At 41.6% G+C, this 15,361-nt stretch overlaps 1 protein-coding gene across 4 annotated transcripts in view; it reads left to right on the forward strand.

Annotated features, from left to right (window-relative positions):
- The window catches only part of fermt2 (fermitin family member 2), a 44,659-nt gene extending 29,529 nt beyond the window's left edge, over positions 1-15,130 (forward strand). For 2 of the 4 annotated variants that reach the window (XM_038729159.1, XM_038729161.1), the window contains 9 exons: positions 1,582-1,716; positions 2,353-2,402; positions 2,984-3,108; positions 3,259-3,365; positions 3,458-3,676; positions 10,806-10,826; positions 11,859-11,983; positions 12,112-12,253; positions 12,768-15,130. In XM_038729159.1, the coding sequence (XP_038585087.1) occupies positions 1,582-1,716; positions 2,353-2,402; positions 2,984-3,108; positions 3,259-3,365; positions 3,458-3,676; positions 10,806-10,826; positions 11,859-11,983; positions 12,112-12,253; positions 12,768-12,941 (1,098 nt within the window). In that variant the 3' untranslated portion in view covers positions 12,942-15,130. The remainder of the gene's footprint in view (positions 1-1,581; positions 1,717-2,352; positions 2,403-2,983; positions 3,109-3,258; positions 3,366-3,457; positions 3,677-10,805; positions 10,827-11,858; positions 11,984-12,111; positions 12,254-12,767) is intronic. The other 2 variants (XM_038729160.1, XM_038729162.1) reach the window with 1 other exon arrangement.
- The last annotated feature ends 231 nt before the right edge of the window (positions 15,131-15,361 follow it).

A 15,361-nucleotide genomic window follows, 5' to 3' on the forward strand; every position in this document is an offset into this window, starting at 1 on the left:
TCACATTCCTCTAAAAGCCCTCTTACACTCTGAGGTGTTAGGTGCGTTTCATCAGACCGGTTATAATTACACTTAACTGGTTTCTTGTTACTCTTTCTGAGAGAGATGCTAATCCGAGTTGGATGTTTAGACTGGTGGCTACTCTGTCGATACCTGTCTGTTGGCACTTTGGTAGCTACTACTGTGTTTCAGCTAGATAGTATGAGCTCACTGAGTTTGAGTTTCACTGGTGAGAGTGGATACACAGGGTCTAAATAAAGAGCAATGATTGTCCACATCCAGTATGTTCCTGGCTTGTGTTAGCGTGCTATCACCTGGATGTTTTACTTTGGCAGTACATAGAAATGAGGTAATCAGGAGTCAAGAATGGGGGCCGACGTCATAGTCGTAGACTTGGGGGCACAAGTTGTACTTTGTACCCCAGCAAATAAACACATGTGCTCATCCACTCATGCACACAAACAGGAAACGAGCCCCCCAGCGTTGCAGTTTTTTAAAGACTGTCAGAGTGGAAGAGGCAGAGGAATGGAGTGTCATGGCAAGCCCTTTGTCCTACATTCTGAAACCTTAGCCGGCTAAAGCCTCACGTATCTCTCACAAACTTTGCCTCTGTATCTTTGACTCTCTCGACAGCTGTTCATTCATATATTGGTGGGGGGTTGGTGATGGGTTGACATTATATATACCATTTGTCAACAAGTTGTATTTAGTGTCTGTGACTCACACTAAGAAGGAAACGCAGTCAGGTTTTCAGTAACGACACCATCCTGGTGAATTGGTGTTTCCCGTTTCATATCCCCCTATTGACCCAGTCTAACATATGTTCCCAGTAAAAATACATTCATAGCCTGTTACAGTTCAAAGACATGCAGGGAACACATAGTCCAAACCACAGCGCTTATTTCTCTGAGTGAATCCTTATCACCAATCACTTCATTGCTTTCCTTATCCTGAAACAAGTCTGCTCATCTTCATCTTCATCAAAGATAAAAGTCATAGTTTCAACACTGGTAAACTCGAAGGTGCATACTGGCAGCACTTGCTAGCACAACACATCTTAAAGTATTTATGTGGCAATAATCACAGACCAATTCACTTTTATAAGACGAAGTTGGAGGGCTTATGCACCGGTAGCACACGTAGCAGGAATCTTTTATAGATATTAGCAAAACTGTTGACGAAGGTGTTGGAACAGCTAACAATTGTTAGCAAAGTCTATCGCAATCTCCCCTCTTCCTTTTTATATTAAGTCAAGCTCTTGTTTTTCACCAGGAAGGCTTCAAAGAACCTGGTGGACAGAAATGTACTGTAACTGGAAGATAGCAGGCTTTAACAGTGCTGTGAGCATAAGCCTTTGAAACCTTGTCCACAGTACCACAGATTTTGCTCAGACTAGCCTCTGTTCTCCTAACCCTCTGAAGTGCATACTGTACATACAATACAGTCATGTGTCCCACAGATTCCATGTAGTTGTACCTATTGTCTCCCACCACACTGGTAGTATTTCTAAGTCTTATGATGCAGATATTAAAGGTCTGGAAATATCATAGGCCAAACTGGAACTGTCTTTCTTTTCCTCAGTACCACATCAACAAGCTGTCGATCATGTCTTCAGACAACCACATGAATAACAGTGAGAAGGAGGTGGATGAGGTGGATGCAGCCCTGTCAGACCTGGAGATTACTTTGGAGGGAGGGAAAACGTCCAATACACTGGTATGACAACACTGCCACATTCATTACAGGAAGTATGTTTTGGTTGTGGGTTAAATGCACTAGGCTTGAAGCTTCTTTTTTCTTTTTTGTTTGTATCCATCATTATGGGAATTTATTTTCCTAGTTGTAGCGGCTTGGCAGTGTGGTTGGTCCTTTGTTTCTCTAATGTATTCTGATGAAGTCTACTTTCATCAGCTGTATTAAACAGGAGCGGAAACCTACATAGACACTGTACACTGACCCAGGCGAGGGGAAATCTGTGACAAAAGTGCAACATTTCACACTGTTGTTTATGAGACCTGCATCTGACAAAGGACTGGGGGTGTCAGATATGTGACACTTAAATAAACCCAAAAGGGCTGCAAGTTACATGGTTAGGTTGAAAATATGTGTTCATTATTACAGCAGTACTGCCTTAAGAAACTGAGTTTATACAGCTTATCAGAGGAAACCGAGCTTTGAGATATTACGTAAGAAGTGTTGTTTTTAGCATACTCTACTGAGCAGTGACATTGAAAACATTTACAAAGTTGAGTCTGAGGTCATTATTTTGGGTATGTTTAAACATGTTCTTACTCTTTTAATATTAAAATCATCTAGGTTTATGCTAACAATGGGCTTTCCCCCTCATCCTAGGGTGACATCACATCTATCCCTGAGCTAGCGGACTACATCAAAGTCTTCAAGTAAGTCCAGATCCAGAGCTACTCGATCCCACAAGGCCTCATGTACTTTCACCGTTATCAAAAACACTAACAACTGTGCCTGAGTGCGTGCAAAGATTGCATTTGAACGAAAGATGTTGAGTATCAGCGAACCAGGAAATAACATTTTCTGGCTAAATACGAGAGCTGTTGCCTGGTTTGCATCAGTGTAATAGGCTGCATTGTTTGCCAGAGGACATTTTGCAAGCAGTTTAGCTTTTCAAAGTGATTACAGTTGGACCAAGCATATTTTTCACCATATTCATTTCTGGCTTCAAGCCTTTGCTGACAGGCAGGTGGCCCCGGGGCGGTTGGGTTGTCTCATAAAATGTATAAACCATGGGGCGCTGTATGATATCACGAGGCATTTCCTTTTTAATGGTTTTCCATTAATGTTCAGATCCAATGCTGACTCCTTTCCTGTTCACCTTGCTGACTTTGCACTTGGAGAAGCCTCCCCCTCCCCTCCCCCACTCTCCCTCTGGACCACTAATAAAGAAAATGGGTGTTTTCTCCATCTGAAGTCTGACATATCTCCCTGTGTCTGTTTATATATTTTCCAGACCCAAGAAACTGACACTGAAGGGCTATAAGCAGTACTGGTGCACATTCAAGGATATCACAATTTCCTGTTACAAGAGTAAAGAGGAGGCACATGGGACACCTGCTCACCAAATGAATCTTAGAGGTGCAAACACACAAAAGATGTCATGTCACGCACATGCAAGAATGTAATACTAAATTTTGTTGCTGCAAGAAGGTTATTGGTGGTGCGTCTGAAGAATGTGTGTGACCTTTGACCTCTTCTTCCTCTCTCCACTTTGGCCTCCATGTGTAGGTTGTGAGGTAACTCCAGATGTTAACATCTCGGGTCAGAAATTCAACATCAAGTTGCTAATCCCTGTGGCAGATGGCATGAATGAGATCTGGCTTCGGTGTGATATGGTAAGACTGACGTTTTAGTACACCAGTTATAATCATTTGTTATCCTTTCACAGATTTTTTTAAAATGATCAGTGTTTGACTTTCTTCTCCAGGAGAAACAGTATGCCCACTGGATGGCTGCATGTCGCTTGGCCTCCAAAGGGAAGACCATGGCCGACAGCTCTTACAACCTGGAGGTCCAGAACATTCTGTCCTTCCTCAAGATGCAGCACATGAACCCTGACCCTCAGTTCATTGAGCCAATCACCACTGATATCAACCCAGAATGCCTGGTGTCCCCACGCTATCTGAAGAAGTATAAGAACAAGCAGGTAAGCCATGCAGGCTGTCTTTCTGTATGAAGCTTAAACATAACCTCTGAATACTCTGTAGGCTGAAGCTACAGCATGGAAGGTAATGTGTGTAGTTACAAAGAGACAGGAAAAGGAAGGTAACTGTCTGGTCTAATGTGTTTTTTTGTGGGAGGTTGTTTGCTTGTTTGTTGTTTATGGATTTAGATGCAGAAGCGTCTGATGCTTCCCAGATGAGCGCCTCCTGGCATCAGGCTTGTCTTGCATTGGAATGTAGCCTCCTTCTACTCCCTCTCTTTAACTCTCCTCCTCTTCCCTCCGTTCCTTCTCCCCACCCCCCTCTCTCCGAAGGGAAAACAGGACAGCAGACATCCAAATTGCTCAACCTGTATATAGTAGAAGTGCTCATGTGCAGATGCTTTCTCTGCTCTCTGCCTTGAGATGTCATTCACTGGACTTGTAGGTGCTCAGTTAATCTCGTTACATGGGCAAGAAATCAGAATATATTTGTCTAGACGTAACAGAGTGGTCACTTCTAAGCGACAGTAACATACCACCAGCAAACATGAAAAATGTAAGCGCTAAGAATGAATAACATTTTCTTGTCAATCAAAAGGTCCACAATTTGCCCAACAGATTTGCATGTAAGAACCAGACTGGTGTGTGTACAATGGAACAGCTGAGTACATGGCTGCCATTGCTGTGCTAGTTGGGGATAGGAGAGGCAGGGGTGGGGGAGTTGCCTCCCGATAGCTTACTCATTCAATCTGGTTTTGTTTAAGTTGTAGTACAAAAGTGTTGCAAAGGGGTTGGAGGTATGTTTGGGGAGGGGGGTGGTACAGCAAGTGATGACTCAGAAATGGTCTGGGCCATAGCCTGGAATGTACTGGATGTCTAGAGAAAGAAAAATAGATTAATTCCTGTAAATGTTGTCAGCATGGCTTGTTGAGTTTGTATGCACTTTAAGTTCTTCTAGTGAGTCACAATACAAACCAGGTTTGTTCTTCGACTGTTTGATACTCCTTTAACACAGGAAACTTGAGTATAGAGTGGTTATGTTGAACTCATGCTTTACCCATTCATGTGGGACTGCTGTCACTGGCTAATCTCTGGACGTCGCTGTTCAGAATCCACAACTGTAGTTCCCCTCACAGCGCTGCTAAAAATTACAATCAACCCAAAATTACAGAAGTACCAAATAAATTTCCACTTCTCTCTTTCTCTGTATGTCTCACTTTCTCCCTTTTTAAGGCTAGTCAGGAAATTCCTTAAATATAGTTGGGCTAAATAAAATGAGATGAGTTCACCATGTCTAATAGAAAAGTCTGCTCACCAGACCCAACGAAATGACCAGTCAATGTTCAAGCAAAGAAAGGGTCCCAAAGCTAGGTCATGTCGACCCATTCAGACCAGCTAACCTTTGAGTTTAACCTGTGTGATTGTGTCCATGTGTTGGTGTTAAAGAGAGAGAAGTCCTGGTCCACTTCTTGGTTAGTCTCTTTTCCACTACTGTTTGGATCTGTATATGCTGTACTTTGCTAGAAGGTTTTATTAGAAGCTGAAACATGATACTGATGTTTCCTATTATGCTCATTTTCAGGTTTAAACTGGTTTAAAAATTATATATATCTTTTGGGCTTCTACTAAAATAGGTTTACATGCTTTAATGTTAAACAGTTATTGTCATACTTTACATTGCAGCAGCACCTCTATTCAGCCTCTGTCTAAAACGTTGCGTTTCAGATCCTGTCTAAGGTCCCCTCTTCCGAAAAAGCTCCCAGAGGCCTGAACAGGCATTAACCACTGTTTCCGTGGCTCTGCCAGTGTTTTTGGAACCAGGGAATCGTAACCGAATCTACCTGCACTTATACTGTGAATATCACCACAATAACCGCTTCTAAACCAAAAACGTCACCTCTGCACATGTTCGAGCAGAAATCTCAGCTGTTAGCCTCGGCCTAACTGACCAGCGAATCCAATCCATTTTATTTATATAGTACATTTAAAAAACAAAGGTTTACAAAGTCCTGAACAAGAAATAAAACTTAAAAACTCATGTAAAACACATAAAACAACAAGACTACACAGCTCTCATGCTGGGTTAAAAGCCAGGGAATAAAAGTGGGTTTTAAGACGGGATTTAAAACATTCGAGGGTCGGGCCAATATGACCTGTGGAGGTAGCTCATGGTCGCCCCTGGTTTTTGGAGCGACCAGCCGAAGTTGATCAGTAGACCTAAGTGACCGTGGGGGGGTGTAGACTTGTAAGAGATGTAGTGAGGTGCCAACCCGTTCAGTGACTTAAAAACAAACAATAATATCTTAAAATGTATTCTAAAATGGACCGGGAGCCAGTGAAGTGAGGCCAGCACTGGTGTAATGTGTTCATGCTTGCGAGTTCCTGTGTGTGTGTGTGTGTGTGTGTGTGTGTGTGTGTGTGTGTGTGTGTGTACACACGCGCACACACACACACCTAAAGGATTATTAGGATCACCTGTTCAATTTCTCATTAATGAAATTATCTAATCAACCAATCACATGGCAGTTGCTTCAATGAATTTAGGGGTGTTGTCCTGGTCAAGAGAATCTCCTGAACTCCAAACTGAATGTCAGAATGGGAAAGAAAGGTGATTTAAGCAATTTTGAGCACGGCATGGTTGTTGGTGCCAGACGGGCCGGTCTGAGTATTTCACAATCTGCTCAGTTACTGGGATTTTCACGCACAACCATTTCTAGGGTTTACAAAGAATTGTGTGAAAAGGGAAATACATCCAGTATGCAGCAGTCCTGTGGGCGAAAATGCCTTGTTGATGCTAGAGGTCAGAGGAGAATGGGCCGACTGATTCAAGCTGATAGAAGAGCAACTTTGACTGAAATAACCACTCGTTACAACCGAGGTATGCAGCAAAGCATTTGTGAAGCCACAACACGCACAACCTTGAGGCGGATGGGCTACAACAACAGAAGACCCCATCGGGTACTACTCATCTCCACTACAAGTAGGAAAAAGAGGCTACAATTTGCAAGAGCTCACCAAAATTGGACAGTTGAAGACTGGAGAAATGTTGCCTGGTCTGATGAGTCTCGATTTCTGTTGAGACATTCAGATGGTAGAGTCAGAATTTGGCGTAAACAGAATGAGAACATGGATCCATCATGCCTTGTTACCACTGTGCAGGGTGGGGGTGGTGGTGGTGGTGGTGGTGTAATGGTGTGGGGGATGTTTTCTTGGCACACTTTAGGCCCCTTAGTGCCAACTGGGCATCGTTTAAATGCCACGGCCTACCTGAGCATTGTTTCTGACCATGTCCATCCCTTTATGGCCACCATGTACCCATCCTCTGATGGATACTTCCAGCAGGATAATGCACCATGTCACAAAGCTCGAATCATTTCAAATTGGTTTCTTGAACATGACAATGAGTTCACTGTACTAAAATGGCCCCCATAGTCACCAGATCTCAACCCAATAGAGCATCTTTGGGATGTGGTGGAACGGGAGCTTCGTGCCCTGGATGTGCATCCCACAAATCTCCATCAACTGCAAGATGCTATCCTATCAATATGGGCCAACATTTCTAAAGAATGCTTTCAGCACCATGTATGTATATATATATATATATATATATATATATACACACACACACACACACACACACACACACACACACACACACACACACACACACACACACACACACACACACACACACACACACACACACACCTCTCTGCATGGATCTAATAACAAGCTTCTGTATAAGCTAACGCTAGCTGAACTTGCGCTGTAGTGTAAAATTCCACAAAAAGCAACATGAAATTACCAACATTCAACCTACTACTCTTGTTATTTAGTTGGCTTCAAATGAACGTTCACACAGTTTCTCTTTACTGTCCCTCAATATAACAACCTCGCCCCAGCCTGTCGGAGTAACATGCTAACCGCGCAACATGCTAACCCCCAAGTTCAACAGACTAACATGCAAAATAAACACAACATAAAACATGGCAAAATGTACACCTTCCAAGTTGCAAGTCGGATCACGGATAGCCGGTATTGATCCATCTTTAAGCTTGTACCATTACTGGTCGGCACTTGTTGATAACGCAGTCCAGAGTAAAGTGCACACACACTCCATTGAGTCTTGACATGGGTATACAGGTGCTGGTCTTATAATTAGAATATCATCAAAAAGTTGATTTATTTCAGTAATTCCATTTTCAAAAAGTGAAACTTGTATATTATATTCATACATTACACACAGACTGATATATTTCAAATGTTTATTTCATTTAATTGTGATGATTAAAACTGACAACTAATGAAAATCCCAAATTCAGTATCTCCGAAAATTTGAATATTCCAAGACCAATACAAAAAAAGGATTTTTAGAAATGTTGGCCAACTGAAAAGTATGAGCATGTACAGTACTCAATACTTAGTTAGGGCTCCTTTTCCCTGAATTACTGCAGCAATGCAGCGTGGCATGGTGTCGATCAGTCTGTGGCACTGCTCAGGTGTTATGAGAGCCCAGGTTGCTCTGATAGTGGCCTTCAGCTCTTCTGCATTGTTGGGTCTGGCGTATCGCATCTTCCTCTTCACAATACCCCATAGATTTTCTATAGGGTTAAGGTCAGGCGAGTTTGCTGGCCAATTAAGAACAGGGATACCATGGTCCTTAAACCAAGTACTGGTAGCTTTGGCACTGTGTGCAGGTGCCAAGTCCTGTTGGAAAATGAAATCTGCATCTCCATAAAGTTGGTCAGCAGCAGGACGCATGAAGTGCTCTAAAACTTCCTGGTAGACGGCTGCGTTGACCTTGGACCTCAGAAAACACAGTGGACCAACACCAGCAGATGACATGGCACCCCAAACCATCACTGACTGTGGAAACTTTACACTGGACTTCAAGCAACGTGGATTCTGTGACTCTCCTCTCTTCCTCCAGACTCTGGGACCTTGATTTCCAAAGGAAATGCAAAATTTACTTTCATCAGAGAACATAACTTTGGACCACTCGGCAGCAGTCCAGTCCTTTTTGTCTTTAGCCCAGGCGAGACGCTTCTGACGCTGTGTCTTGTTCAAGAGTGGCTTGACACAAGGAATGCGACAGCTGAAACCCATGTCTGCATACATCTGTGCGTGGTGGTTCTTGAAGCACTGACTCCAGTCAGTCCACTCTTTGTGAATCTCCCCCACATTTTTGAATGGGATTTGTTTCACAATCCTCTCCAGGCTGCGGTTATCCCTATTGCTTGTACACTTTTTTTTCTACCACATCTTTTCCTTCCCTTTGCCTCTCTATTAATGTGCTTGGACACAGAGCTCTGTGAACAGCCAGCCTCTTTAGCAATGACCTTTTGTGTCTTGCCCTCCTTGTGCAAGGTGTCAATGGTCGTCTTTTGGACAGCTGTCAAGTCAGCAGTCTTCCCCATGATTGTGTAGCCTACAGAACTAGACTGAGAGACCGTTTAAAGGCCTTTGCAGGTGTTCTGAGTTAATTAGCTGATTACAGTGTGGCACCAGGTTTCTTCAATATTGAACCTTTTCACAATATTCAAATTTTCTGAGATACTGATTTTGGGGTTTTCATTAGTTGTCAGTTATAATCATCAAAATTAAAAGGAATGAAATATCAGTCTGTGTGGAATGAATGTATACATTATACAAGTTTCACTTTTTGGAATTACTGAAATAAATCAACTTTTTGATGATATTCTAATTATATGACCAACACCTGTAGATTACGACTTTGATGTTGGTTCTTGTAGCCAACAACAGAGAAAATTCTGTGCTTTTCTTCTTCCTCATGTTTATTTGACAAGGGCAGACAGCAAGGTAGGTTCTCTAGTTTTCAGTGAGCAGTATGGTCATATGTGACAGAAGGAAAGGTTGGACTACAAACGAGGCGTTTCAGAAGAAAATAACTCCCTTTGGTTTGGCCTTTGTAACTTTGCAGACCTTTAACATGCACACACTAAAGGAACAGGAAAAGTCCCCAAAGCATAATATGCCCTATTTAACATACTGTATAATACAGTAAAAGTCTCTGACTTGTGCTTGACAATGATGCTGGACAGCGCTAAAAAATTGTTGTTTTATCTTAGTGAAAATCATAAGCTTTTGCAAATGTCCCTGTCCACTGACCCATTTTCTTTAGAATATGAACAGAATATTCAGGCCTTATGTTTCAGGTTTTTTTTAGAATTGAAAAAAAACCTCCTTGTTCATAATACATACTAGTTTGAACAGGGGGACCTGTCCGGGGCTGTGGTTCTGTCTGGTCCAGCTCTAGTCTGACACACAATCCCAGTCTGATAGGGGGTATCCCCAGGCACCACATGAAAGGAGTAGTGGCATATGAACATTATGTGTATGCACCTGTGCACTCACACGCATTTGTACTCATGTAGTGGGCGTGGGGCATCAGGAAATGAGCCGTGCCTGGGAATGCTGCGCGGGAAAACTGTCTGGGAAAGGCCCAACTCAGCTGCGACCTCTCCCCATCTCCCTTAAACTGAACTTCCTGTTGCGATAGTGGTCCTAGGAGACTTCCGTGCTGCATGTCACAGCGGATACACACAGGAATTTTTAGATAGATTACTTGGACCAATGTGGTCTCTGGCCAAATCTATACATTTACTTGAGGGAAAACAAAAATTAATGGCACATTAAAAATCTGGGATTTTGAAGACATGGCACTCCTACATCGTAGTGCTGCTTTGTATGTGCTGCCATCTGGTGGATGGAAAGGAGAATTACAGAGAAGTTGATTCCTTCCTGTGAAAGTCTTATGAATAAACATGAATAGACCTGAAATGTACAGTTCCAGTGCTCATGTCCTTAATGTGAAACCACACAAATGTTGTGTAACTTCCCTCTTTTCTTTTATGAATGACATTGTCTGACAGCTGTTGTACTCTCTCCCTGTTGTGGCTGAATACTGCATGGCCTCCAGACTCCACAGCCCCTCTCCCCACTTTGTTTTTTTTTAAATTACAATTATGGCCTCTTTCTTCATTGTTTTGGATCTTTCCTCCCTCAACATTGATCTTACTTGCTTGTTCTCTTTGTCCAATCTTTCTCTTCTTATGTATGCATCTCCTTCATTCTTCTGTCTCCTTCTCCCATCCCCACCTCCCATCTTCAGCCAGGCTATATCAGGGACTTGGTAAGTTGAGTTATCTGTTCACTGGGTGCCTTTTAAAGCTTTAGAAACATGTATGTGCATGATTGTACAAACTCTGAACACTTTCTGTGTCCGGGTTGTGTCACCTAACCAACAGTAGTGCAGCTGTGTAACACGTCATAGTGGCTGATAGTCACAGTAGCATGGATAGAATCTCTCTTATTAGTTTGTGTGTTACTCTAATGTTTTCAGGGTGTGATAAGACCGGAAGGGACAAGCAAAACACTGAGATATTATGTATATGGGAAATCGGCTAAAACATGCAAAAACACCTGCATGGTCTATTTATTTTACTGAACACTGATGCCAGACATTTATGAAAGCAAGCTATAGGTTTTTAGATTGAAGGAAGCTTGAACGTGTTTTTGAATAATGTGTTTTACTTTTCTGCCTCTGTAAAATGAAAACCAGAGGCTAGACACTTGCTGAAAGTAATTGATTTATCACAGTTAAGCTATTATTTTGTTTTCATACTGCACTCACATGAACTGAAACCAGCTGTGACGTCGAGGCTACGAGAAGCACAGTTATAACTCTTAAACATGCTTTAAAAGACGTCACCTTTGAGCAGTGGCTCATTCTGGATGTTGCACTGCTTCTCCTGTTGACTTAGTTAAAATGTTGGGCTGCACCCCTAAAAATGACAGTTGGTGAATATACACAAGCATGCAGACTCGCACAGATTGAAAGCTTGCCTTGGCTCATTAACCGTAGTCTGGCTCCTCAGGGTGCTCATAGGTTTATATTTGTTTGTCTGTCTATTTTGTAGCTGTGTGAAGTAGACTTTTATTGTGACAGCTCTCTGGTTATTGGCTGACACTATGTGTGCTGATGGCTTTATGAAGTTAGCCTCACCTTGTTTTTGCATTGGGGGTGTGTGGATTTGGGTACATTGGGTGGTGATGGGATGCATTTGTTTACTGTGGGGAGTGTATTTAGTGTTTGCCGTGACTTAAGTGGTGGGAACATACTGAAAAAACATTTCTGTAATGTGTGTGATTGTGTATTTGTCAGATTTCAGCCCGGATCCTTGAAGCCCACCAGAATGTGGCCCAGATGAGTCTCATTGAGGCCAAGATGCGCTTCATACAGGCGTGGCAGTCCCTGCCTGAGTTTGGAATCACTCATTTCCTTGCCAAGTAAGTAATATTTCCGTCACCCACTCTCTTAGTTTTATGTGCTTACAGTGACTCATATTGTCTTAATTTTATTTGATCTATACACTTTCATTTCACTGTGGATTCTCCTTTTTTTTTCTCTTCTGCAGGTTCCAGGGTGGAAAGCGGGAAGAGCTGATCGGCATCACTTACAACCGTTTGATCCGGATGGATGCTAGCACTGGAGATGCTATCAAGACCTGGCGCTTCAGCAACATGAAACAGTGGAACGTCAACTGGGAGATCAAGATGGTAGTTAACTTATTGAATGTGACTGTTTTAATTTAATTAATAATAATAATTAGATCATCAGAACAAGAGTGTTTTTATTCACTGATTCCAGCTTCTCCTCTTCTTTGACAGTAAATTGAGTATCTTTGGGGTTTAAACTCTTGGTTGAACAAAACAAGACATTTGAACAATTCAGCTTGGGCTATAGAGGGTATGAGGGTAATTTTTCACTTTTCAATGATTAAAGGGAAAGAAAGTGATTGTAATCCAGTACACTTATTGTTAAATACAGCAAATATTTCTTGACGGTTTGCTAGCTCTCCGTTTTGTGTGTGCTCTGAGAATAAATCTGGTTATCCTACACAGTCTGGGTCTGTAAATGGAAAACAAAGAAAGTGGTGTGGACCTTACCACACACACACAACCTTGTTCCAGCCAATTAAGTTTTGTACATCCTACAGTCTGCAGTACTCACTAATCACCAACAGGATTACATTTCACCGGTGTTCATTGAAGTTCTGCTCTGTGTGCTCAGGTTACGGTGGAATTTGCGGACGAGCCCAGCCTGTCTTTCATCTGTGCCGAGGTGGACTGTAAGGTAGTCCATGAGTTCATCGGTGGCTACATCTTCCTCTCCACGCGTGCCAAGGACCAGAACGAGTCTCTTGATGAGGAGATGTTCTATAAGCTGACCAGCGGCTGGGTCTGAGCTGCCCCAAACCACACATGGTTAACGATTGTAGGTCAGGGGCCAGGAGGGGAGTGGTCGGGGGGGAGGTGGAACCACAGTGTATGGGGTTTATTTTATTCTACCATTTCTCAGTCTTTTTAATTGTTCGGAGCTGTGCTAATATTGCCATGGCTGACACCGTTTTTATTGTTATAGTTTTTTTGCATTAACGCTGATAAGGTCATTTGTTACAACACTAATATTCGGGTGAGTGCAGTCCAGATGAACTTTTAAATCTGTGAGCAGCTCTGTTTTCCTACGACCACCTGCCTCCTCTCCTCCTGGGCTGACTGCCATCAACTTACGTCCATGACAAACCTCTAAAACCAATCAAACTCCAGATTTCATCCCAAAGAATCTTTTTTTTTTTCTCTCTTTCTCCTTTCTTGAACTGGACTAAAGGAACTGACATCAAATATATCTAATTATTTATCCTAAATGACGGACTTTATCAAAGAGTCCAATCGAAAGGGTATGTGTAAACAGCAGTTGCCAGTGATCGCAGCACTACATGTCCATCCTATCCACTCTATGAAGGGTTTAATATCTTTGAAGTCACATGTAAGCACTTCTACAGTATACAGTCCTCGTATTTGAATAAGCTGTAGTTAAATTTCCTTTTTGCTTTTTGATGTCTGTTGTCTTTGTTTCAGAGCTTGTCCAGAGCAAAAGTCTCTGTGTCGAGTCTCTCTGTTGAAACCTCATTGTGTTAGCTGACAGGTGTGACATTGAGAGAGTTTTGTTTTGTATTTTATAGACTAATAGTGAGCACGTCTGAAAACACACTACAGTTCAGTGCACTGGGATGAGTGTCCTGTGGGTTTGAAAATCCGATGTAAACCTGATGCAAAAATGTTCATCTTAAAAAGTAATTTATTCTTGTCTTGAACCAAGGTAGATTACTAACGTCACAAGGTATCACAAGTTCACGTGTATTTAAAATATCCCGTCTTCTTGTTTTCAAATGTATTTGAAGCTACATGACTTTTTAAGATAATCGTTTCCCAGCTTTAAGAAATCCCGTTCGAGACTTTGGAAGGAAAGGTGTTTTCATTTTCTGATCTGGAAGTGCACATTAAAAAAAATATGTGCCAAAGTGCATTGATATTTTGCCAAATGTGTGTTTATGGCTGCTGTTCTGACCACTGTTATAATTTGCTAAATCTCAACAGCATGTTTGAAATTGCATCCAAAGATTTGAACCCCCTGACATCTCTTAAGTGCATGCACACTACATAACAGGAGGGATCCTCTCTCCCATGTTCCACCTTTTACTTTATTGCAATTCTGTTTTTCACACCATATAGTATTATTATTATTATTATTATTGTTGTTTTATCATTAGACACCAGCAACAAGGTCACAGAGTTTGAAGAATGAATATGCAAGATTTTTTTTCTTCTGTCCTCAGTATGAAGGATCAGTAAATGAAGTATTATTTTTTGTAACTAATGTAAAAACAAACATTTTATAGAATTGTACAGTTTTTTTCTGCTTTCCCGGGGTTTGAAAGTTTTTTTTCCTTTCATTAAAGAAGGGGGAAGCCATCTGTCAACATGTGTAGTATTCAGAATTGTGCCTGCTTACGTTGTGGTCTTACTGAGTTTTCAGATGAAGATATATATGAATATATATGAAGATAACACTAGTCTCAAACTCCAGGTTTGATTAAAATATTTGTTGAGTACATTTTTTTTTTTAATACAGATATGTATGCCTTTTCAATGTGCTCTTTTTTCCCTTGCATTTCTGCTTCCTTTGTTTTTTTTCCCTTTCTCTTCTACCACTTGTGGATTGCAAAATGTCCATTCATGGCCTTGTGTCATGTTTTAAGTTTAGACTGACAGTGATACTTAATGTGCATTTTTGCTGCAAATTTGATTTGCTCAGCTCATCTTTTTAAACTACTTCACTTATTTGTCTGGTTTTGTCACAACTGAAGTGTGCCATTTAATAATGTCCATATGAAGGAAACCCACATTTTTTAGACCCTGGAGTTTGAGACAAATCAGCAAAAGTGAACAGAGGTAAGAGTCTGTTTTTATTTTCTCTGATGTTGTTTTTGTTTGCCTCCAGTGTCAGGAGCAGCAGTGCATGTCCTGCTGTTCTGTTTTCTGACTGTAAAAAATGCATTTATTTTAAAAAATAAAGTAATTTTTATTTAAAAACGTGTCTTCTGTCTGTCGTTCACCCAGAAGCAGAATGTCTAAAGGCATAAGGCAGGTGTGGTTCTATATTTTACCTTGCCTGTGGACCTCATTCCCAAACCCATTCATTCCTGCTACAGATTAGGGCTGTCCCCGACTAAGGATTTACATAGTCTAATCAGAATCATCAAGTCCTTCCTATAGTCGACTGATAGTCGAATCATGTGTGTTTTTGTGCACGGCGATTGCCAG

Source organism: Micropterus salmoides, unplaced genomic scaffold (genome assembly GCF_014851395.1).
Source record: "Micropterus salmoides isolate LMB-PRFRI ecotype aquatic unplaced genomic scaffold, ASM1485139v1 Ms_hic_scaffold_19, whole genome shotgun sequence".
Classification (NCBI taxonomy): domain Eukaryota; kingdom Metazoa; phylum Chordata; class Actinopteri; order Centrarchiformes; family Centrarchidae; genus Micropterus; species Micropterus salmoides.